The sequence below is a fragment of the Hippoglossus stenolepis genome, chromosome 22, assembly GCF_022539355.2.
Source record: "Hippoglossus stenolepis isolate QCI-W04-F060 chromosome 22, HSTE1.2, whole genome shotgun sequence".
Taxonomy (NCBI): domain Eukaryota; kingdom Metazoa; phylum Chordata; class Actinopteri; order Pleuronectiformes; family Pleuronectidae; genus Hippoglossus; species Hippoglossus stenolepis.
The window spans coordinates 1,401,651-1,425,751 of NC_061504.1; the positions used below are offsets into that span (position 1 = coordinate 1,401,651).

The following is a 24,101-nucleotide window of genomic DNA, read 5'->3' on the forward strand; positions in this document are numbered from 1 at the left end:
ACATGAGGTTCAGTAGTTGCATTTCAAGTTCTAATTTTAGTATGTAAACAATTGTGAAAGACTTGAATTACAGCCAAGCTACTGACAACAGTGACAAACCAGTCTCTTCACTCTGTTGGATTCAGTTACTCATGCAAACAAGGAATTTGCTTTATCCAAATGATATCTCAGCATTTCAGTGCTAAATAAGTTTAACTGAGAGTGGAGTCATTAAAAGGTCGTGTCATTTTCGTCCACAGCACTGGGATGCGTTCCGGTATATCACAGAGATCTTCATCCTTGTACCTGCTCTACTCGGCCTCAAGGGAAACCTGGAGATGACTCTGGCCTCCAGGCTGTCCACAGCGGTGAGACACAAACAAACACACAAACACACAAACACACACACACCCGCATAGTCAGAGTTACACACTATTACAAAGTATTTTTCTATGCATAAGTATAAGGAAGTTAATCTCAGTATATGCTATATATGCTATAATCAGTAAACGTACAGTGGAAATACACTTGTGTATAATGTGATGTAGTACTATGATTTAGAAGCTGTTCTCCTGTATGTTCTCATAATGCACTTTAAGCTAGCTCCAGCTGATTCGAGATAGCTGCAATTCCCGACGAGTCTATTGTTCTCTCTGTAGGTGATGTAATGTTTTAACTCTCTTCTTGTTTTAATTAGCTGCAATCCATCTGTCTTCTGCAGTGACTCAAGACGTATATTTCTTTTATTTTTCTGAAATTCTTGATATATATTGTTGTTATATGAGATGTCAAAATCTGAACATAGTGGCTCAAATATATTGACAAGAGCACCCAATGTCTCAATTTGAGTAAATTACAATCTTGAAGAGTGCACCTGTCAGCTCTATTTCAACAGTGACGACACAGTTAAAAATATGATCCATTCTGAAATGAGTTCTAGTGTTTGGTTTAGATGAGTTTTGTTTTCAACTCCTCAGAGACCACACTAACTAAGAAGTAATATGCAGGTTTATCAGATCATCACCAGGGTCACAGTTAGTCTGCTTATTTCTGTGGCTTTTAGACCTCAGACAGACATTGATCATAATAATTTATTAATGACCACAAAACCAAATAGATTTTCCCCGGTACAATAAGGAAAAGGTCACGTCAACATGAAAAATGACATAAACAGTGGTCACACTACACAATGACATGAGATATTTAACAGTGCAGATTATTTAAAGCGCATGTACATCATGATTGTTGCATAGAGTTCACTCTCCCTGTGGTTGTGGGGAAACATGTTTTTGTAACAGGATGATTTGATGGATAGTTGGAACAGGTGGTGAGGTGAATGGGAGGGGTCAGAGGTTGTTTTTGTGCACGTGTGATGGTGCGTTTTTGGTGGTGATCTTTGATTATTTGTTCACTTGTGCTCAAGTCAACAAATTGTTGACACACGTTGACCTGCCACCAGGTGACTGTATGGGCAACATCCCACAGTATTGATCTTCCTTGTTGGTGATAAATCTGACTATGTTTGTGTCGTCTGCATATTTGAGATTGGTGACTGAGCTGTGATGTCATGTGGTTGGTGTCAAGGTAGAAGAGCCGGGGGGGGGGCTACCCCTGTGGAGAACCTGAGGGCAGAGGGTGGGATGATAAATTGTTAATCTTAACCTGCTCCTGTCTGATCTGTCAGGGAATATTAAATAGAATGAATTAATTTACATGTCAGTGGAAGTAAAAGTTATTCACCATCCTCTATAGCTCAGGAGGAGCTTTGTCAAGTCTGAGAAAACAACTGGTGATGTCATCAAGACCATCTTAGCTTGGGCGTGGAGACCACAAACAGGAAGCTGTATTACAGACTGGTGGGGTGGGGAGTCATAATGTAGTGGTGTAAGTCTAACAAAGGTGGCAGGGTGGGTATTCAGTGTATTTGGAGTCAAAAGTCAGGGTATCTCTAAGCTTTTTACACCATTGTCTGTATTATTATTATTATTATTATTATTATTATTATTATTATTATTATTATTATTATTATATATATTTTGTAAACTTATTTTTATACCTTTTTGCTAGTTTTATGTTTTTTTGTTTTTCCTAAGTCTTTGTTTTTATTGCTAACGTGTTCTTATTTCATGTGTTTGATTTTATTTTAAAGCAATTTGAGCAGCATTTTATGTATGAAAGGTTCTGTATAAATATAATTGATTATTATTATCCCAGAGCTTTATAGAATCTATAATCCAAATATATATATATGAAGGGAGTAGTACACACCGTTGTAGGAAATTTTCAGTTTCTTCGCAATTTCTCGCATGGAATAGCCTTCATTTCTAAGAATAAGAATAGACTGGCGAGAGAATAGAGTATAATCGAACCCACAAATGTGATGCTCCAGATACTCAACTAGCTCAAAGGAAGGCCAGTTTTATAGCTTCTCTCACCAGCAAAACAGTTTTCAGCTGTGCTAACATAATTGCACAAGGGTTTTCAAGTGTTTTCTAACCATCCATTAGTCTTCTAAGGCGATTAGCAAACACAATGTACCATTAGGACACTGGAGTGATAGTTGCTGGGAATGGGCCTCTATACACCTATGTAGATATTTCATTGAAAACCAGACGTTTCCACCTAGAATAGTCATTTGCCACATTAACAATGTATAGAGTGTATTTCTGATTAATTTAATGTTATCTTCATTGAAAGAAACAGTGCTTTTCTTTGAAAAATAAGGACATTTCTAAGTGACCCCAAACTTTTGAACGGTAGTGTATATATTTAAAAAATTCATTCTGGTGGTCAGGGGGAAGTTTCTGGGTATGACGGTCCACTGGTTGGTCCAGATCTTCCCATGTTTTTTTTGTTTTTTTGGCGAGGCCTTCACAGTCCCATAGTATAATTTAACAATATGTTTTACTGTCAATACTTTTATTTTTGCTTTTACCGTAACTCTAGCGTTGTGTTGAGTTGAGTGAAATTTTGAGGCTGTGGCTGTAACATATTTGGGGGCTCATATTAAAATTAGGTGATTTTCTTTGTATATGCAGGTTTTTGTGATGTAGTTTACTGCTACTTTTGTGCGCCTTACCTTTTATTGCTGTTGTGGTTTGAGTTGTGGAAAAACAGACTGTTACTCAGTTTTATTGGTTTTTATTATATTGTATTTACTCCCCACACAGGTGAATGTTGGCAAGATGGATTCTCCAATAGAGAAGTGGAATCTAATCATAGGTAACCTGGCACTGAAACAGGTAATAAAACACACACACACACACACACACACACACACACACACACACACACACACACACACACACACACACACACACACACACACACACACTTGTCTCTCTATAGATGTGAGGACACTCATTGACATAATGCATTCCCCAGCCCCTTACCCTAACCTAACCTAAAGACTAATTCTAACCCTAACCCTAATACTAAGTCTTAACCCTCAAACCGCTCATTGAAAAAGTTTGGACCGGTCAAACTGTCCTCACTTTCCCCAAATTGTCTCACTCTATGCTAGTTAGATATAAGTACAGGAACACACACACTGAACTCCCGAGATCCTCGAGACCATCTCCTGAGGGGCTGTATGTGTGAACGCAAATGTCCTATTGAGAGCCTCAGGACTTTCTGCTGACTTTTCAGTCCCCTGCTACAAAAGTCTGCAGAAACTCTAGAGGAGCCGATGTATGAACACAGCAGGAGATCTTACGCAGGATTTAACACGATGGAGTTGGGGGAAGGGGGTTGATGATGTTTCCAACAAGCGATGGACGAAAAAAAGAAAAGTAAACAAAACTAATATCTCAGGATGAAAAAGCAGTGCTATACACGTAGAAGACACTGAAGAAGATGTCAAGAGATTTGTTGGTGATAAGAGCCCACACTGGCGTCGATGTGCTATAAACAAAAACATGTGATGTCTGCAGTGGAATTTATTTGAAACCTCCTGCTTCTGCCTGCTGCACCACCCCTCACCAGAACACTACAGAGATTTCTGTGCTGTCATGAATGCGTACGAGCGGAAAAAATCTCCTGCTGTGTTGTTCATGTGTGAAAAGCAAACTCTGGAGAGAGTCCAGACTCAACTCTCCGTAGTTTCATGTCTGACAACAGCTTAGTTTCTGCTGATGGCAATTGGTGTAACCAGGTGGGATTTCACTCTGACTGTTTGTGTGGTATCTACCCACACACACTGATAAACACAACATATCCACATGCAACATCAGTGTTTTTATGAGCTGTGTGATTGATATGTTACACAACATGTCACTAGGAGGTGTTATGTCATAGATGATTCACTGTGTATATCTGGAGGTGTTGTTATCACTAATCCTCCTAAGTACCATTTGCGTGCTTTCACAAATGTGGTAATTCTTGTTTTCTTTAACCACTGAAAGTGCACAGTAGACAATGCTCCTTCCCTCTGTGCTCCAGGTTCAGGCCACTGTGGTGGGTTTCCTGGCAGCTGTAGCAGCTGTGGTGCTTGGTTGGATCCCAGAGGGGAAGTTCCAGATGAGCCACGCTGTGCTGCTGTGCTCTAGCAGCGTGGCTACAGCCTTCATCGCGTCCCTGCTGCAGGGTAAACACTCACACTGACAGTTACACAGAAGCTGGGTCACTTCTGTCCTCCCTCCAGTCACTGTAACAGATGTCACATAGAAGTTATGGTTACAAAAACACCCACAGAGACTGTACAACATCTGAAAGTTACCAGTAATTTAATCACCATTAGTAAAGTGCTTCACCGTTCCCATGTCTTGTTCAGGTTTCATCATGGTGGGTGTGATTGTGGGTTCCAAAAAGACGGGCATCAACCCAGACAATGTAGCCACACCTATTGCTGCCAGTTTTGGTGATCTCATAACCTTGGCTATCCTGGCCTGGATAAGTCAGGGCCTCTACAAGTGCCTGGGTAAGTGAATAACTACTGCCTTTCAAAAGACTGCTGCAGTCACACACAAATACATGACTACATCAACAGTCTGCAGGTTTTCATCATAGCCCGTCACCTCCTCCTCTCTGAGGTGCTGTCGCTGGTGTTGAGATGAAAACTGCTAAACACTCTCTGTGGTGCATGACAGACTTCAAAGCCACTGACAATGAAACTGTCCAAGATGTTTTCCACTAGGTCAAGCCACTGACAACCTCTGTCGCAGCTGTCTCCCATGTTTGTTTCCTCTGGGTGACTCCCGCCCGCCCCCTCACTTGCACAAAATGATGAGGAATGTTGATCTAGAGTGTCCTAAAAGACGCATTGAATTCTGATACGGGTCACGTGGCTGTTCAGACTGAGGTAATTTTAAAAAATAGATTTGTATCTGATTTAGAACCACACATGAAAGTGGCCCAAATCTGATTTGAAACGATCAGATTCCATGTGATCTCTGCAATCAGATCTGGGTCACATAGAAGTAGAGGGGTCTATGGGAAATATTATGTTCATATTTCTTTGTGTAAATGCTGAACTTGATTTGAAAACTGTTTGTAGTGAGCGTGACACAGTGTGACACCCTAGTCATGGGGTTTAATACTCAGTAACACTCAATATTCAATAATAGCCTGTCCTGCTGCACCTGAATGCTGTTGTTAATCTGTCATTATCACACATTTTCCTCTTAAAATTAAGTTGTTTTTATCCATGTAATAATTAGAGATAAAATACTTTTCTTAAAATTGTATCTGATGTTTAGATATCATCTTAAAACTCCCCCTTCAGGATCTCATGACCCCCCACCAGGGGTTCTCACTCTAGTTTTGGAACCATTGCCTCAGAATTTGGCATGACTGATGAGTCTAAGTTCAATTTTGTTTATAGGTAATGCTACGATGTTGATGCTGTAATGATACATGATTTAGTTTCCGAAGTTAGGTTTTGGTATGAAGTGACACACCCTCAAACCATGTGAAATCATAAATGTTTTTACAATGGTATCAGATTGGTCAAAGTTCAGTTAGTATAAGACGAGATGTGTAGTTTGTGTGTTGTTGTGTATGATACACTTCCCAGAGTCAGCCAGCAGAGGTCCCTCCTGCCTCACTCTGCAGCACAGACCATCTTTTTTCCTCCTTTTGACAGAATTTAAGTCGCCACAGTTTCATGTCACACCCAGACTTGGGTACAGACTTGTATGACTTAATACTGGGAACACTGGCAGGAGTTTTTTCCTGGAAATGTTTAGTGGTAGTTTAACTGTACGGCAGAGATGTTCACCACTATGAAAAGAACAGTTGAGTGCTGTGAGCGCAATGTATTACACACACTTTCAGGGCAGTGCAGTGAGAATCACTGGCTCTGTCATTGTCTGGACAGTGGCTCTGTTGTTCTGGAGCCCAGTCAGTCTGACACTCTGTAGCTAAATAGGAACTAATGGTCACTGTACTCTCATTTACAGTGATTTTAGATCACATGATTATGTATGCAGCTAAGATCTTACACCACCTGAGTCAGGATGAGACGCCGGCGAGACGTAGCAGCTGTAGGAGCCAAGTGGGGTCCAGAGGAGTTTATTTATAGAGCGCTTCTAACGCACAGGATTGTTACAGAGTGCTTCAGTGAGAGGGCTCCTCAATGGCTGGGAGCAGGAGTAATGGAAGCCTGACATGGAGAACAAATACCAAGAAATAGAGCCAGTGCTTGTGAACATTCACAGTATTGTGTGGATTCAATCTTTTTTTGTGCAACTAGTGTGTTGTAATTCCCCAATCAATGGAATGTCATGTGTAGTGACGACGAATTAAATTGGCCGTTGGTTGTGGAATTTTGACAGATTTGTTGCACAAAAAAGATCTGAGGGTAGAACAAAAAATCTGAGAGCAGGCATTTCACACGTGCACAGAAGCAGCGTGAGCATGACGACAAGAGCTGAAGCTGGAGCAAAGAAAATCGAGCCACAAGCAGGTTATGTTTGAGTGCGAGTGTAGTGTTTTGGGTCAGAGCATTACAACATCTGAAAGTGAAATCAATAAGTCCTGGTCTCAAACTGAAAGACCATGCTCTTGAATAAAGAGAGGTAAAAAACAACAACATGGCATCACACACACACGAGTTTTAAATAGATTTGTTTGGCCATTTCGGGGAAGTAGAAGAAGCTGTACCTTATTAAGTTGTTTTCCCTAATGTACCAGCTAATAGCTGTTTAGTTACACATCCTGCAGACACACACACACACAAGTCCAGTGTTTCTTCTCTTTTAGCTCTGTTTGGTCTCCACCGCCTCTTGAGGGAACTGTCTGGCTCTTAAGCTGCTTAGCAGCATCTCAGTAAAATATAATTTTGTGTTTCTGGCCTCGATACCCAGAATATCTCAGTTAGAAAAGCCCTGACAGGCTTGTTGTGGATTCATGGTTAACTCCCTTAAGCCGAGAAACACCTTACTCCTCTCACTGGTAATTTTACATTTGCAAACTCATGCTGGGTTTTGTGTGCACTTCTGTCACCATAAAGCATAGAACTACTTATCATTATTGAGACCATCATTTCTTCCTTCATAAGCATCTTGTCATTTCCCAGCTAAAGGAGATATTTGGCAGCCTCTTCCCAAATGTGTGCCTCTGACTCCAATTTTAATTTTAGGACTTAAAGTCTGCTCGAGCCCATTATACCCCAAACTGAACACCAGGCCCTTTCTGCTCTGCAGCTATGAGACCAACAAGATAATAAATCTGGGACTGTTTCCTAATGACAGTAATTTAGTGCCAGAAACAGGATTGTGCTGGAAACATCTCGGGGTGGCCCAAAGCAGGTGCTTTACCCTAATTACTCTTTCAAAATAGCTGTTTTGAATTATATTGTAGTATGAACAAAGAAGCATGGTAGTAGAGAGAAAGTTAGACAAACCTTTCCTGTGTTGTGTGTTTTTCCCCCTTTGCCCCACTTTCTTCCTCCATTGAAAAATGTTCAGGTGTTTTCTTGCTAAAATTCAACCTTAACCCTCTAAGTTACAATCTATTGCTTTCCCATAAAAGTAACTGTAGTGCATGCTTTTTACACATTTAATTTGTGTTTGTTTTGTGTTACACCTGGGGCCTGTACTACGCAGCAAATTCAACATACCCATGTTTTCGTTATTCGGCTTCACTTAAACTAACATTGGCCATCCTGATAACCTGGGCTACAAAGTAGATTATAAACTGTCTCAGTTAACTCTGGGTTTTCTTATCCAGCTATGAGCGCGTTCATAAGACAGAGGCAGAGTCATTGATTATGAGGGACATCGTCAGAGCCATGAATGACGTTTATGATATGAGAAGAAACACTGATATCTGCCCAGCCGGGTCAGTTAAAGCAACTTTCAACAAAGTAAAACCTAAATGATGATCACATGACTCAAAGAAAAAGTAGATATAAATTTCGACCTTAGAAGTAAATTTTATTTATGTGGTATTGCTGATTATTTTTCTTTTTTGTCTGATGATAAACAAACTATCTAAAGGCCTAATTTTAGGGTTAGGGTTATATTGTCCGGATTTACTGATAGACTAAGAAAGTAAAAGCATCAGCACTGTCTGGTATTATGTCAGAATCAAAGGATTTTTGTTGAATTAATGTATTTATTTAATGTGATAAACCTTCCATCTGTTTTTTTTATGCTCTTTTTTAAAACCAGACTGGGCCCATAAAAAGTCTGCAACAAAAAATGATCCCACTCATCTATAAAGAAATAATTTGTAAATAAATAAAAATTTGATTTTATTTGTGTAGCGCCAAATTCCAACATACAATATCTAAAGGCATTTTACATATTAAGGTCTGGTCCTTATTTCTCACATTACAGTAGCCTAAACTCTTTTGTCCCTGTCAGGATCCTGTAGTTTGATGACTATTTTCCTGTGATCTGATTGGTGGTTGACAGATTTTGATCTCTTTCCTTGAATTGAACCTGCTCCAGAGCAGCTCTCAGTATCAGTTTACACGATGCATTAGAATATGTCTCCATTGACCACTAGTGATCAGATCTCACTTCCCTGCTCCACATGCAAATACACGTGTGTGTGTATATAAATATATATATATTGAACTTCCGACCATCCTGGGAGAGTGATCTACACACTCACATGTGGCTCTCTTTCTATGTCTTTTCCCCTGTTAATATATATATATATATATATATATATATATATTTTTTTTGGTAGTTTGTCCTTACTCTTGTTGGGGTTAAGGACAGAGGATGTTGCACCTTGTTAAGCCCTATGAGACAAATTGTTGTTTGGACCATCTGAGACAAATGTTAATACCCCTTCTCATTAAAGCACAACCCAAGCAGTAAAGAAGTAGTCCTGTTGTTGTTTCAATAGAATCTTAGTTTAATCATAAAACTAAAAGAGAAAAGCTGCTTCAAATATAACAGTGATTCATAATGTAATGCTACAAGTCCTTAGTGTGTTTTGGATCATGATGAAGTTTTCTGTTGTCAGGGTCCTTGTCCCAGAGTTGATGCTCAGCTGTGGATTTGTTTTGCACTGAGCTGTGGGTTGGTATAGAGGAGCGTGTGAATAGTTTTTAAATAATGGAACTTAGAGTGGACCAATGTCTCAAGTATTGAAAACTTATAATTTGGATACCATTAGTGACACAGCACCAATATGGTTTCCTTACAATTTCCTGAACAGGCTCCAAAACCTCCACCCAAAAAGTAAAAATGGAACAGGAAAAGTTAACGCTTCTTTCCTTCCCCAGATTCCTATCCGTATGTGTCGTCACTGGTCTGCGCCTTCTTCATGTGTCTCACTCCTCTGTGGATCGTCATCTCCTCCAAGCACCCAGCCAGCCGCACCCTGCTCCACTCCGGATGGGAGCCAGTCATCACTGCCATGGTCATCAGCAGGTGTGTGTGTGTGTGTGTGTGTGTGTTTGTCTTTGGACCTGTGTTTTGTGAGTGTTTAGTTTTGAAAGGGGAAGGAAAATCTAATCTGCGTCTGTGACTCCCGATGTCTGGTTTGCTTGATGACTCATCTCTTAAACAAATTGCAGCCCATACACCCCCGGTCCCCTTGAGCCTGGCAGCCTTACAGATACAGCCAGCAGGCAGGGAATGATTGTCTTGCTCGCTCACTCACACTCACTCCCTCTAGCACCTTTCTCTCAACACTCAGTGCAGGTGACACCATATTTCTCAGGCTTTAATAGAGGGGAGAGGAAAAAACATAAATTGTGTCCGGACACATCAGCTGAAAGCAACGGAAATATCCTCCATTGCACCTTTTGTCTCTCATTCAATGCAGCTGCTGAAACATTTTAGTGTCCTCTTGTGTAGAGATGCAAACCAATCCATTGAGGAACACATTTACATAAAGACAATGTTCGGTTTCTTTTTCCATGCCCTCTTTTTGTCTCCCTCCATCCGTCTCTCACACAGACACAGTAACACCAGTTAATGAGATAATCATTTTGTGTTCTGCAGCATTGGAGGTCTCATCCTGGACAAAACAGTATCTGACCCGAATTTGGCTGGCATCGTGGTGTACACCCCGGTCATCAACGGTGAGTCACAGAATTGGCACTTGTTCTCCCTTCACTCTGAAAGGCTTTGAGGTCTCGCTGTTCGATTTGCAATTGCTTGCCCCTGTGGCACGAACCAACAAGAAGAGATTGGTCAAAGACTAGACCAAAGCTTATTAGCTTATTAAAGTCACAGAACTCACACGAGTCAACGTTACAGGGTTGTGTTGTGTTCCGGATTCCACATTGGTCCAACTAGAATCATGTACTCCCATTATTTCTTACACACATACAAGCTCCATAGCTAAAGTGCTAAAGAGTATGAACTGTGCTGCAGAGAATATGATCATTATCGATGATTTTTTTTCAGCCCACAACTTTTTCCCCACAGTTTCTAATCTATATTTACTGATTATAGATATAAAAAAAATTGTCCGCATTGGTTTTTAAAGTAAGAGTACAGATTTACACAGTGCTCTGCGTTCAGGCGATGATAGGAGAGCTCAGTAGAGAATCCTGGTTGCATTATGGATCCAGTTCCAGATTTGTTACACTCCACAGTCAACAAATCCATTATCAGATCTTTTGTTACGCTGATGCCTGTTACCACAGGCATCAGCCCAAAACAGAAAGACTAATGACATGTGTACACATGATAGCTCAGTGATTAGTTTGTCATTCAGCATATTGGACTGAAATGTCATAAAGTCAACAAAACATCCATAAATGTAATATTTGGAGGAGGGTATTTGCTATGAAGCTCAGAATAAAGAGTTATTTTGTTTAAATGTCTACTGATCAACGTGTTAAAGTAAGAATGTGAATTTTTGATCATGGGAAAATGTTTCAGCCTACCACCAGTTTACTATATCTTCCCACCACTGTAAAAGGAAAAGTTAGTGAGACCAATATTAATGAATCTCACAACTAAGCAGAATGTCTATAATTTAGAATTGATAGTTTTTAGTGTTGGTGTCATGCTTACTTAGTGATTGGCCCCCGAAAATCAACTTTGAAGAAGAAGCAAGTTTTGTAACTAGACTGAGTGTATACTACTGAGTGTATACTCAGAGTGCATTGTACCGCCAAGGCTCAACAGTCCCCTTATGAAACCTCATTGAAATTCACTAGATCCGAATTCTTATTTTAATCTGCACTAATTTGCACATGCTCAGAAAGAAGCAGTCCCATAAACATGCCTGATTTTTTCCCCCCCCATCAAGATCCATGAATAATCTCTGAGAAAGTCCTATCTCACAATGTTAAATGGATTTGCCCCCAATCCGTATATGCACCAAAATCGAATGGGTTGTAATCGTGAGTTATTCCCCACTCCTCCCAAAAGTTCAAGGAAATCGGTTCAGTAGTTTTTGCATAATCCTTCTAACCTGTATGAAGGCATATTTGCTGCAAAACAACGGAGCACCTGTGACAATGGAATTTTTACTTGTAGAAAGTAATTTCTAGTTTGAGATGATGATGAGGGAAACACTGGATGCATAAGGTGGTTTTCCAACCACCATTAAAACTCAAAGAAAATAAAGAACTTATGCCCCAGGCTCTGCAGATACACAAATCTGGCTTCCCCTCTCACTATTTGGTGCAAAAGTGAGAACACGTGGAACTTGGAGCTTGTGACAAAAAAAATGTATTTGTGACTCATAGTGGCAGATTCAAGCAGTTGTATTTGTTTGTGGTGAAAGAATATCTGAGAGGATTGACTCACTGATTGGTGGATCTGTACATTTTGTCCATGACTTCACATTCTTCGTTACATTGATTGAAATGTTTTTTGGACTATGCAGGAGTTTCTTAATTTGTAATTCATAACATGATTTTTGCACCTGTAATGAAGAATTTCATAACTACAGTCAAACAATGTCACTTTAATGATCATGTTCGGGTTCAATATTGAATCAATTCTGCAGCTGTGTCATTTGCAAGTGGTGTGGATTTGTTAGCAATGACTGCTCAGACTTAAAGTAGGTGATTTAATGGAGAAAAAACAGAATACTCACTGTAACGGATGGCCTTGATATAATTAAACATGCTAGTGACATATTTTGTGTTGAGGATGAACATCAAAACGATAATCAGTAAATAATCCTTAGTCTCTTAATTAATCGTGGGTGTATTTTAGGTGTGCTATGCTGTCTTTCCACTGCCTCAAGACAGCAATGAATCAACAATGTTACTGAGCAATACATCCGTGCTCAGACAGGCAGAAGTGCATTTCTATTGAAACAAAGTGGGCACTGGACGGGAAAATGACAACTTGCTGGTCTGAAACAAAGAGATACTCTTGCATTGCGCTCGACGGTGCTTTACATCAGGCGTAAGATTGGGCCTATAGTGTTTATTGTTGTTATATTTGTCGTTAAATCTGATCCTAAATATTTGTGCTGAGAAAAGACACATAGTTAACTGGAGTGGTTAGTTTAAAGTTTGCCTAATGAGCAGCAGTGATGCATCATAGTTTGGTTTCACTTGTTGGACAACAACAAGCTGTTAAGCCTGGAAATTTCAGAGAAACTGTTAGTGTGTGTGTGTGGTTTATCCTTCTCAGTTTTGTAATTAATGCAGGTTTAAACCCTCCAAGAAAAACAAATAGAAAAGGTGTTTATACAAGATGGATGACACACTACAAAGTCTATTTGTATTGTGCTGTGCAGCTCCCAGGTGTGAATGTATGTGAAAGTGAAACCTGAAGAAGCAAGTGTGCCTAGTCAACAGTCCCTTGATGAATGAGCGTTACTTAAAAAAAGACCTCCAGGTACCTACAGGTTACCAATTAGGCAGTTTGCTGCAGTTCATCTGTCTCCACTTCATAAAACTGGTCCTTCTCAATTTCCTCCATGCTTCCATCTCCCACTAACAGGCTCAGCCAAGGCTAATAGGGCTCAGAAGAGATTTTAATTATATTTCATTAATGGGCGACATTTAATCAGATGGAGTAAGACTCTTAATAGATTTTCTGTTGAGACGAATCCTGGACACAAAACATCTGGGGAGTCAAGTGTATGCTTGCTTATCAGGTTGATTACATTTTATTTTGTGGGCGCAGTATCTGCCCGAACTTTCACTCCATCTCTGATTTACGACATTCTAAGCTTGGTCAACAGAAAGGCGAGGTGGGTCATGTCCTAATAAAACCTACAAGGGAACAAAGGGCAGACAGAACAGAGATGGTGAGGTGATGTTGTGTGGATGTGGGATTAGAAAGGAGATGTGTAGACCTTGATAAGAGAGGAAAGGTTAAATGAAAAACAGTGGGAGAAAGTTTTCTTTTTTTTTTTACCACTCTGACCTCCATTATTTTCATTTTAACATGGAGCTTTTTCATCCAATTCTCTGGCAATGGAGGCTTTCTACAGCTGATGAAATTATATTAATAGATAAGGTCTTAAAAGGTTTTCTGGAATCAAGAACGTGTAGGCCAGTTAATTTCCTGTCATACTTGTTCTTATTCTGCCCATTTCATTAGCTACAGTATATCACCTCAGAGATGGTGTTAGTGCTTTTATTGCAATTTCAGGTGTCCTTATTAAGGCCATCGATCTGAACTGATATTATGTTATGTTATGCGTCTTGTTCTGTATTTTTCCTCCAGCGGAGTCTTTTAATCTTTTGCTTTTCATCTTGGCATATTTGCCCTTTCCTCTTCCCCCACGGTTATTTGTTTAGAGATGAGGTTTCTCTACCTTGTTTCTTTCCAGGTTATTCTTTTATTATATTTTATCTTCTTTTATCGTGTCACATCCTCGTGTCAGAGCTGTTCAAATAAACACAATAAAATTAGGCCTGGAGAGGAGCAGGACAAGATGAGGTGGCAGACAGACGCCGGCCTCCTCCTCCCTCAGGGCTGAGCGGCTCGGCTGAGAGGAGCACAGACCCCCTGCTGTTCCCGATGTAGCCTTGCTGCATCCTCATCTCCTTATCCTCATTCCTCCTGTCAGACCCGGTGACCTGAATAAGCCAGAGTGCCCCCAAACCTCCTTCACTCTACCTCTGCCCCCTGCTGAGGTTGTAAGAACACCCTCCATGCTCTTGCCCCCTTTACAATTTGACATTAAAATAAGAGCAAAATATTAATATTCAAACACACAAATTGCATTTCTTTCGGGTGATAATAATCCATATCACTCTAAATTGTATATCAGAGCATGAAAATGAGATGGTCATGCTGGGAGTAAGTGATAATTATGGCAAATTGGAGATAAAAAAGTGAAATATTAAGCAGTTTTCAGATGGAGGATGTCTGTAGAACTGGGTCTGGACTTTCTCCGGAGTTTGCCTTTCATACATGCACAACGCAGCAGGAGATTCTCTGCTCAGACGCGCTCACAACAACACAGCAAGTGTTTAGCTGAGGGGTGGTGCAGTAGGCAGAGACAGTAGCATACAGTATAAATCCCTCTGCGGAGATCACATGTTTCTCTTTACAGCACATCGACACTGGTGTGGGTCCTTATCATCAAAAGCTATCTTAACATAGCGTGTGTGGCTCTGCATTTTCATCCTGAGATATTTTTCCTTTTTCCTTTTTGCATCTTTTGCATGTTGCATCATCAACATGCCCTCTCGCTCGTAGGGAATCCTGCAGAGGATCTCCTGCTGTTTTCTCACATGGGCCCCTACAGATATTCAGCAGACTTTATACTAGGGGACTGATGGAGAGAAAATCTGAAGAGATTGTGTGCAGCCTTCTTGAAGGGTTGTAGTCACAGTGAGGTTGCCAGGTTTGGTATTTGGTCTGTATTTATATAAATGGTCTGTATAGCACTTTTCTAGTCTTGATGACCACTCAAAGCACTGTACAGGTTTGGTATCATCAACCACTGTATTTAGCTACTCTAGACACACTTGTGCTTGGCGGACCCCTGACATTGTGAGGGCAGGAGTGTGAGGTGAGAGGACGAGGTCAGACAGAGCAGAGCCAGTATATAGGCTCATTACAAAGTTATGCTCCCAGTGGGAACCCTTGTAATGCCCTAATAAAGTGTCAATAGGCAGACAAAGAGCTACAATAGATTGAAATAAGTGGACGCCAGCCTGAGGTGGGGGGAGTTTCTAATTTAATAAGCGCCCCACAATAACTGGCCTGTTTGGCAGACAGGGGGGGGCGGGGGTCTGAGGCACATAACCCAAACCCTGCTTACACTACACAACCATTTTACTGGCTCAAAGCCAACCACACGTGGACTATATTTTCACCCTCTGCACAGCAAGATTTGAATGAAACATTTTCTATGATTCTGAATAAAGAAACCTCTTTTGTAGTGTGGCTCAGGTCCACTCACTGAGACCTTTTTTTTTTTTTTACAGACAAAAGCACACTTCCAAACTGCTCTATACCCATCTTTCTACTAGTGTGTTGTTTATCGGCAAGTATGATAGCTCTCCCGCAGGGCTGAGTCACCAGACTGGCTACAAGGATGAAAGACACAGGAAGTTGGTGCGTGTGTTACTTGCTGAAGGGAAGGTGTGATAGCTGCAGCTTGTAAATGTAAAGCAGCCCTGTCTTTTGTCAGTACAGATGGTATCCCACATTCGCATGACTGCCCATCTGCGTGATGTTTAAAATAGATCACAGGTGAAAATAGAACAGCAATGGTTCCTTAAACAAGGAAAATCATTTGATCTTTTCGCTTTTGAAGAAAAATCTAGTTATTGATTTATTTTGTTTTTTATTGTTTGTGAAGGAAAGGCTTTGACCAAATTACCACCAGTCAACGTTCCCATAGCCCTCCAGTAACAGAGCTACCGGCAGTAAAAACAGTGCGGCACTGGTTCACGTTAGAGACCACTCAATACAAAGCAATGTTGAAGCAGTCTGAAAACTGAAACTCAAAAGTATCTAGTTATTAGGGAGGAAAGAAAGTCTAATGAAAATAATAACTGTTATTATTGTACTATCTTTGTCGTGACACAACAAACAGTGCTCCCACAGTTTGGTGATTTCCTGACTTTAAAATTGACTCTGGGCATCTGTGGCATATATTAGTAGCAAATGCAGAGTGCACAGTGTTTATTTGGTGGGGAGAAGTGTAAACAGATGGGAGATTCATTTGAATGAGCTCAGAAGAGAGCTGGCATTTTGGTGGAAGAAGTTTCTCAGACTTTGCACTGGGTTTGTGGTGAGTTTATCAACAAGAACTAACTGAAGACACGGAGTGCAATTTCAGCAGTAACACAGTAATACATCAAATGGAAATAAGCAATTTCATGAGGGACTCTTTCATCCACAGCAGCTTTGCACAGTATGCAAAGTTTCTCCTCGAGGTCATTCAATTCCTGCAGCTGTCTGAAGGCAGCAGGACACGCATGTTGATAAATGTGCAGCCACTGATTGGAGGAGGGCCACATCAGAGCACAGTGACTTTTCACACAACTGTCCTTCAGTGTTACCTTCACTGAATCAGGTTCCAATGATGCTGGTAACACCATGTGATATTACACACGTCAGACGGATCCATCGGGATGTAGTGTTCTGATGTTTTCATGGAGACGTCAGATTACAGGAGCTCGACGATCCTCTGTGTCAAAGCATCTTTTCCAGCAAATGTAACATTTCATGTTTTGTTCATGTGAAGTTTGATGGTGTCACAAGATACGAAGTGACCAGGGATCAGATTGATATGGTCATACAAACACTGTTTGTATTATATATTAATATATCATTATATAAAGTCAATGAAATCCACACCAATTGTATCTGGCTGCAGATTTGAGCTGCTGTGTCTTCAACCACCTCATCCAGATAACACTGATTTCCTGACGAAACATTATTGTGATTGGCTTAGTTGGTTGAGAGTGATGACCCAAGTGATGTGATTGGCTGAGTGTGTATGTATTAATCACGACATCCTCTGATTTATATGGATCTTTAGTAGCCCCTTTACTCTCTTTGATTCAGTCTGTGCACCTACTGTGCTCCACCTGTTGTTATTAAAATAGAACCATTTATCATTGTAAGTGAAACAACACTAACATGCTAGCTATATGTAAAAAATAAATAAAACCCTAGCCACAAATCTAGAAAATGAACCAAAGTCACATATTCACAAAACCTAGAGGCTCTCTTGACATCCTCGTCGGTGTCCTCTACATGTGTGGCACTGCTTTTTCATCCTGAGATATTTTTTCTTTGCTTTTTTTCTTCAGTTTTGCTTCTGTCGTGTTTGAAATGTCGTCAAAATATGAGAATTAACGACTACAAATTGCACCAAACTCAGCACTGCACTTTCTTGGGCAATTAATAATAGACATGCAAAGTGTGAAACCGATTTAGATGAACGGTTCATGAGATATGTGTTCCACATACAGACATTTGTGGAATTCTCATCAGAACAATCAGCAGATTAATTAAGGATGAAATCAATGCAGTGCTTTTACCTTGCTGTATGTAACTCCTCTGTCATGTCCAGGTATCGGGGGTAACCTGGTGGCAATTCAGTCCAGCAGGATCTCCACCCACCTGCATTTCCACTGTGCCCCTGGGGAGGTTCCTGACGAGGCCAAGGGTTGCTACTACCCATGCCGAACATTTTGGGGAACAGGTCAGTACATGTGCATATATATATACTCACTATGTAAACTCACCAAGCACTTCATTCAAATCAAACAAATGTGTATTAAGTTAAACATTAGCTATGTAGCTGACTGGGCTACTAATGGGGATGAAATCTCCATCTGCAATGTAGCAGTTTGTTGTGAGATGCTAATAGATAATATTAGACTACTTCCTTCAATAGTTCAAACACAAGCCGTTTTCAGACATGACCTGTGGGTAAAGTCCAGAGAATTGGATGCAGAGTTTGCTTTTCACACATGCACAACACAGCGGGAGATTCTCACAGACAACAACATCAAATCCTCCGCATTATTCAGGGGAGAGGTGGTGCCGCTGGGTTCAGCAGACAGAGGCATGAAGTTATGAAGCCAGTGTGTAGATCACATGATTTTCTTGACAACACACAGACACTGTCGTCAGCTCTTAGCGCCACAAAGTCTCTTGACGTCTGTGTCTTCTACGTGTGTGTGTCACCGCCTTTTCACCGGGAGATATTTGTTTTGTCTTTGTTTGTTTTTTTCATTTAGCATCTGTCGTGTGTTAGAAGTGTCATTAACCCTCCCACTCGCTCGCTGCGAATCCAGCGCTGTGTTCTCACATAGAATTATCCTGATTTTATACAGACTTTATACAAGGAGGCTGGGCGGAGAGAGTCTGCAGATAATCTGGATCCTCTCACTCTGACTTTTGCGTTCACACATGCACCTCCTCCTGAGAAAATACGGAGGGTTTGCGGAGTTCAGTAAATGTGTGAAAGCAGCTATAATGTTATTTAACATCTTAATAGAAGGTTACCTCAGCTTCTGTGTGGTGTTCTAAGGTGTGTCCTCGGGTTTGTGCTTTTCTTCCCTGTGATTTTGTAGCTTCACACTCACTTTTTCTCTTGGCAGCAATAAATTTGAATTGGGTCCAAATGTCAACACGTTTTGTCGGTGTCACATCCCTTTCCCTTCACTGCATGTTATCCAATCTGCAGCCATAGAGTTGAAGTGGATAAGTGGATCCATTTGTCAGTGTATTTTGCACTGCTTTTGTGCAGAATCTCCAGAAAAAGGATGACATTCAGATGATTGATTGGAAATATCATTTGTCTAATTAAATCTCTTCCTCTCTGGTCAATAAAAACATACAAATTATTTTAAGGGTTTTATTGTTGAAACTACCATTAATTACCATTTTTGTCAGCTTGTTGATATAGTCACAATTTGTATTTAATGATGTTTATGCTCATCATCGTCTTGTCTTAGTCATGGAAATATAGAAACAAACACTAGTTCGTCATCTAATGGGATTCATGCCATGGAGAATTGAGGAATGAAGTCATTGTCCAACTCTGATATCAATCAATCAAATTTGATCTGTATAGCCCATATTCACAAATCACAATTTGTCTCACAGGGCTTCAACAAGGTGTGACATCCTCTGCCCTTAACCCTCAACAAGAGTTGATATGATAGGTGTGAAGTATGTTTAGGCCTTAATTTAGCTATTAATACTCTGCTGTCTGCTGATGAACTAATTGGCTTACAGACGTAAGTATGATAAAGGTGGGTTTGGTCATGCTGTCAAGATTATAATCAGGCTTTAAATTAATAAACTTCCAACTTAACTTTGAAACTGGTCTTTTGAGCTCTTTTGCTGGTTAGCATCTGCTCTTTCTCTGTCCTACCAGGCTGTTAATTGCTGTCTCCTCCTGCCCTGTCAGGTATTAATTATTTCCTTGTTAGAAGTGGATAAAAAAACCCAGCAGGACTCTGAATCCTGAGGACGGTGGGTGGCAGATTTGTCACCAAGCTATTCAATCGTGTCTTTCATAGAGAATGCTCCAACGATATTAGACAGTTTTCTCTTGCCTCTCTCAGATGCAACATTAACCGTCCATCCTTTGTATTTTATGTTTTCAGGAGCCAATCACAGGTCTGCCCAAGTGCTCATTCTCTTGGTGATTCCCGGGCACCTAATCTTCCTCTACACGATCCACCTGATGAAGAGTGGCCACACGACTCTGACACCCATCTTTATGTCTGTCTACCTGGCTGCTGCTATGCTGCAGGTAAGCACCTGGCGACTGTTACTGTTATGCCAGTGAGAAGCTTTATGTTTCGAAAATTGTCTGTTATCATTCCACATAAAAGTATCAAAGCTCAAGGGCCTTTTTCACAGCCCAGAATCTTAATATAGCATTAATGCTGCTTGAAAGAGATTTATTTGATTGATTTTTACCTCAAAACAAAAAAAATAGCAGACCCAAGTACTTAGACTTGTTTAAAGCTGCACTAATCCATATTTTAGAATTATCACCCAACCCTCCAGTTCACCTCAGCTCTAAGTAACTTTGCAGCATCTTTGAGCTCAATGTTGTGGTTGTCTGGTCCTCAGTCCCTTAGTTTGGTTCAGATTCATCACTGTCATCAGTCTTGTTTCCAGCAGGCTGTTTTTCAGCGCACACACTAATGAATGATACTGTAACTGTGTCTGCTGGCTGTGTAAATATCTCTTTCCATAAAACAATGGCAAGTAGAGGTCTGTTAACCCTGTGTTAACAGACACATGGTTTTCTGCATTAATTGATCATTTACAGAAATTACAACAAACTATGTTGCAAATCTTTATGACCACACCCTCATCCAGCATTAGCCTTCTGGAAACCTTAATGCAATGCTGGCGTGTTTAAATTCGATTTATAGTGTAATTTCGACAATGACAAATTAATAAAAATAATGTCTTGCTTGGGCTAATGTCTGTGCATTCTCATGTATGATTCGCATGCAGTGACGAGGTATTATAGTTGCACTCAAGTCTAACGCCACATTACAACTACAAGCCACCTGCTCAACACTGATATGTTAGAGTTCTCCATGGAAAACAAGAGGGCGCTGTTAATCCAACTACAGTTGTCTGGGATGAAGGCTGTTTTTTTGGGGTTATGCAATTTAGAGTGTATGAGTTTAGTCCTGGAATTTGCACCACCTCGGGACTTTCCTTCTAGTTCACCTTCGCTGATTCGGCAGGCTCCTCTCAGATAACCCCCTTCCGGGAGGAAAACAACCTGCATTAGCCTCGGCTACCAGTGTAGAACACAACATGGCTAATCAATTACAAGCATTGCTGACCCCGTTGTGTTTGCTAAAGGCTGTTGTGCAGTAAAATTCTGCATCTTACAATGCTACAAATGCTTACTTGCATAGGAGACAAGCTATTATAAGAATTGTTTGTAGTAGTCCCTGTTCTCTGTATAGAGCATCACAGAATCACCATGTCTGTAACTACATAATAAAAGCTTGCCCTGTGAACTTTTGCAATAAGTTCATTTGTGCACCCCTACAAGCTAGATGTTAGTGCACAGTTGATTTTGATTATTTTACAGGGGCAAATATTAATTTCTTGTCAGTAGGAAGTCCCTATGACAGATGAACCTTTGGACCCATGCTTCCTTTTTAACACTTGTAGTGCAGGAGATGATGCAGGGTTGTTTATCCTTTGACTTCTTTGAGCGTGGTTTCCAGAAATTCCCAAAGGAATCTGACTTTTGTTTATTTTTATTTTGGCTGCAGTCAAGATAATTACAAAGGAGCGAGTTGAATAATGAATGAGTGCTGTTAGTTTTTCAGGTGTACCATGATCTGTCTGGAATTTCAAGAATTTAATTGGTGTACATTTGTGTGAGTTTGGTTCTGGCTTGGCTCCTAAGTCTTTAATGGAGACACGAAACATTATTCCCAGGCAGAGGAAGAGTTGCACCTTTCTAAGTCAGTTGAGTCTGTTGCCAGTACAGCTGCTGTAGGGGTGCGTCAGTCGCAGATAGTCCCATCGTACGGGGGACACAGGCCCGTGGGGTTGTTAGGGTTGATCGTTTTCGGATCCAGACTCTTTCACTTAATATGCGTAATTAGTGAGAAGAGATTGCTTCTGAGTGCATTAAACACCATGTTCCTTTCAGTGTTTTAATTTTAGTGTTTGAATACAGGGTTTGCAAACGGTGTTATACCAAAAGGCAGACAAGCCATTGCATGTCAAAATAATTCATGAGCTTCTTTGTTGATCTGACGGGACTGTGAAATCATGGGGAAATTGCTTGAAATCGGCTTTGAATGAACAACTCGCAGCAACAAACCTATTATGCCATACTCATTTACTGATATTGCAGAAATGACTCATAGAATTTCATTTGCTTTACCATTAGTGTATTTGCACAGCCAGATTGGATATCAGACACTAATTATCAGGCTAAGTGCTGCACATAATATATAAGTTCAATACCAACTGAAGGTTTTTCTCATGCTATATAACTCTGAGCCTGATTTTTATAAGCATGGATAAATGCTAGACTTTATATATATATATATATATATATATATATATGAGAGAGAAAATGCCCTTTTTTGTCTTTATTTAGGTTCAGCACAAAACAGGTCTTTATTGTCCCAGAATCTTGCTTTTGAAGCCTGCGCGTTGTTATCGCACATGAAAACTATACAGATATTATGTATTTGTATAGCGCTTTAATAGTCTTGGTGAACACTCAAAGAGCTTTACACTACATCCACCCATTCACACACACATGCAGTGCTTTTATGTGCAGCATACAAACTGATAATCCCAAAAACTTAAGTCAACACTATACTTCCTTCCGGCAATACACACACAGACAGACAGGAAGGACAGACAGAGAGACAGATTCCTCCATTTGTGGTGGGTGTCTGTAAACAATATTATAAAGAGTTGGTGTATAGAGCCGCTCTATATGAGAAGTGTCCTGAGAAAACTTTAGTTATGATCTGAGTGTGTATGTGTTGATCCCTTGTGCAATGTATGGACACATTTACACACTTGTTACGACTCATTACTATCTCCTATTCTGTCACCTTGCTAAAGCTCGCTAAAGGTGAGTGAGCTTAGCTTGGTTTCTAATGGGACAAAATGTTCACATTTTACGTAAAGGACAGATTTCTACCATTCATTCATGTGTCAAAACTGTCAAATGCACAGGTCAAAGTCTACAAAAGACAAATGTCACCCCCACAATCAAGTCCAGTAATCACAGCAATTCCTTTGGAAATCATTTAAAAACCTCCTGAATCTTGACATTTTAAATCCGGGTGGGAGCTCCCCAAGGCTGCTATGACAGAAGGGACAAACGTCCTGTCAAAGCAAGCCCTCCACAAAGTGTTACATATCAATTTCTCACCTCTGGATCTGTGTGTATCTTGTAGTGTGATCCTGTGTATCTTTTTGTCCGGGATAAAAATGTGTGGATGTTTGAGGATTAAGAGCAAAGTGTACTTTGGACGTTCAATGAGCCTCTTCACCTATACTTCAACACAGGCTCTAAATTGCTTACCAAAAATTCTGCTACTCTTATCATCTTGTCTACAGTAAACTCAAATGAACACAGAAGCTCAAAAAATGTGTGGGTACAAAATGAGGGTGTGGGGTGATCCGCCTCCATGGTAATTTACCATCACTTTCACTACAGCACTTTCACAAGGAACTTTAATACTTAGATATTCCAAACGTCAAGAGAGATATTTTGGATATTAATCAATTGATCAATCAAATTTTAATTGTACAGCCCATATTCACAAATCACAATTGCCCCTAACCCCTCGGCTGGCAGAAAGAAAAGCCTTTCACATTGTTTCAGCACTGGATTAGAGGGAACAAAGCTTAGTTTAGATACTTAAATGTGGAGTCTGTTTATGGCCTCACAGCTCTTTAAAGACCCCAGTGTCTCACTGCATACCTAAAACTATAATCACTTCATCAGTAAAGATGTATTTTATTAAGTGGCCTGCTATAACCCCAATAAATATTTTTGGGAATTCACACATGACCTGCATTTCAAATATCCAACTGAAAGAAACGGTTAACCCGAACTCATATCCATTTATTCAACATATACACACCTTACAATGCACTTTTGTCTTTACCTACTGTGCTCGACACATTATTGCTGTCGGTAACATGGTGGAATTTCATACGGTCATTCAATTCAAAGTAAAAATTTACTGTAGCAGGCTGTTATCTCTGCAAAACGTACAGCAAAGTCAGTGAGCAGAAAACGGAAGGAATGTTGTTAAATCTAAATATACTATAGTAAAATTC

General features: G+C 40.2%; 1 protein-coding gene across 2 annotated transcripts in view; it reads left to right on the forward strand.

Moving 5' to 3' along the window:
- slc41a2b (solute carrier family 41 member 2b) overlaps positions 1-24,101 on the forward strand; it is a 32,879-nt gene that overhangs the window by 2,131 nt on the left and 6,647 nt on the right. For both annotated transcript variants that reach the window (XM_035147276.2, XM_035147275.2), the window contains 8 exons: positions 240-347; positions 3,150-3,221; positions 4,420-4,564; positions 4,751-4,897; positions 9,662-9,809; positions 10,386-10,465; positions 17,851-17,982; positions 19,901-20,049. In XM_035147276.2, the coding sequence (XP_035003167.1) occupies positions 240-347; positions 3,150-3,221; positions 4,420-4,564; positions 4,751-4,897; positions 9,662-9,809; positions 10,386-10,465; positions 17,851-17,982; positions 19,901-20,049 (981 nt within the window). The remainder of the gene's footprint in view (positions 1-239; positions 348-3,149; positions 3,222-4,419; positions 4,565-4,750; positions 4,898-9,661; positions 9,810-10,385; positions 10,466-17,850; positions 17,983-19,900; positions 20,050-24,101) is intronic.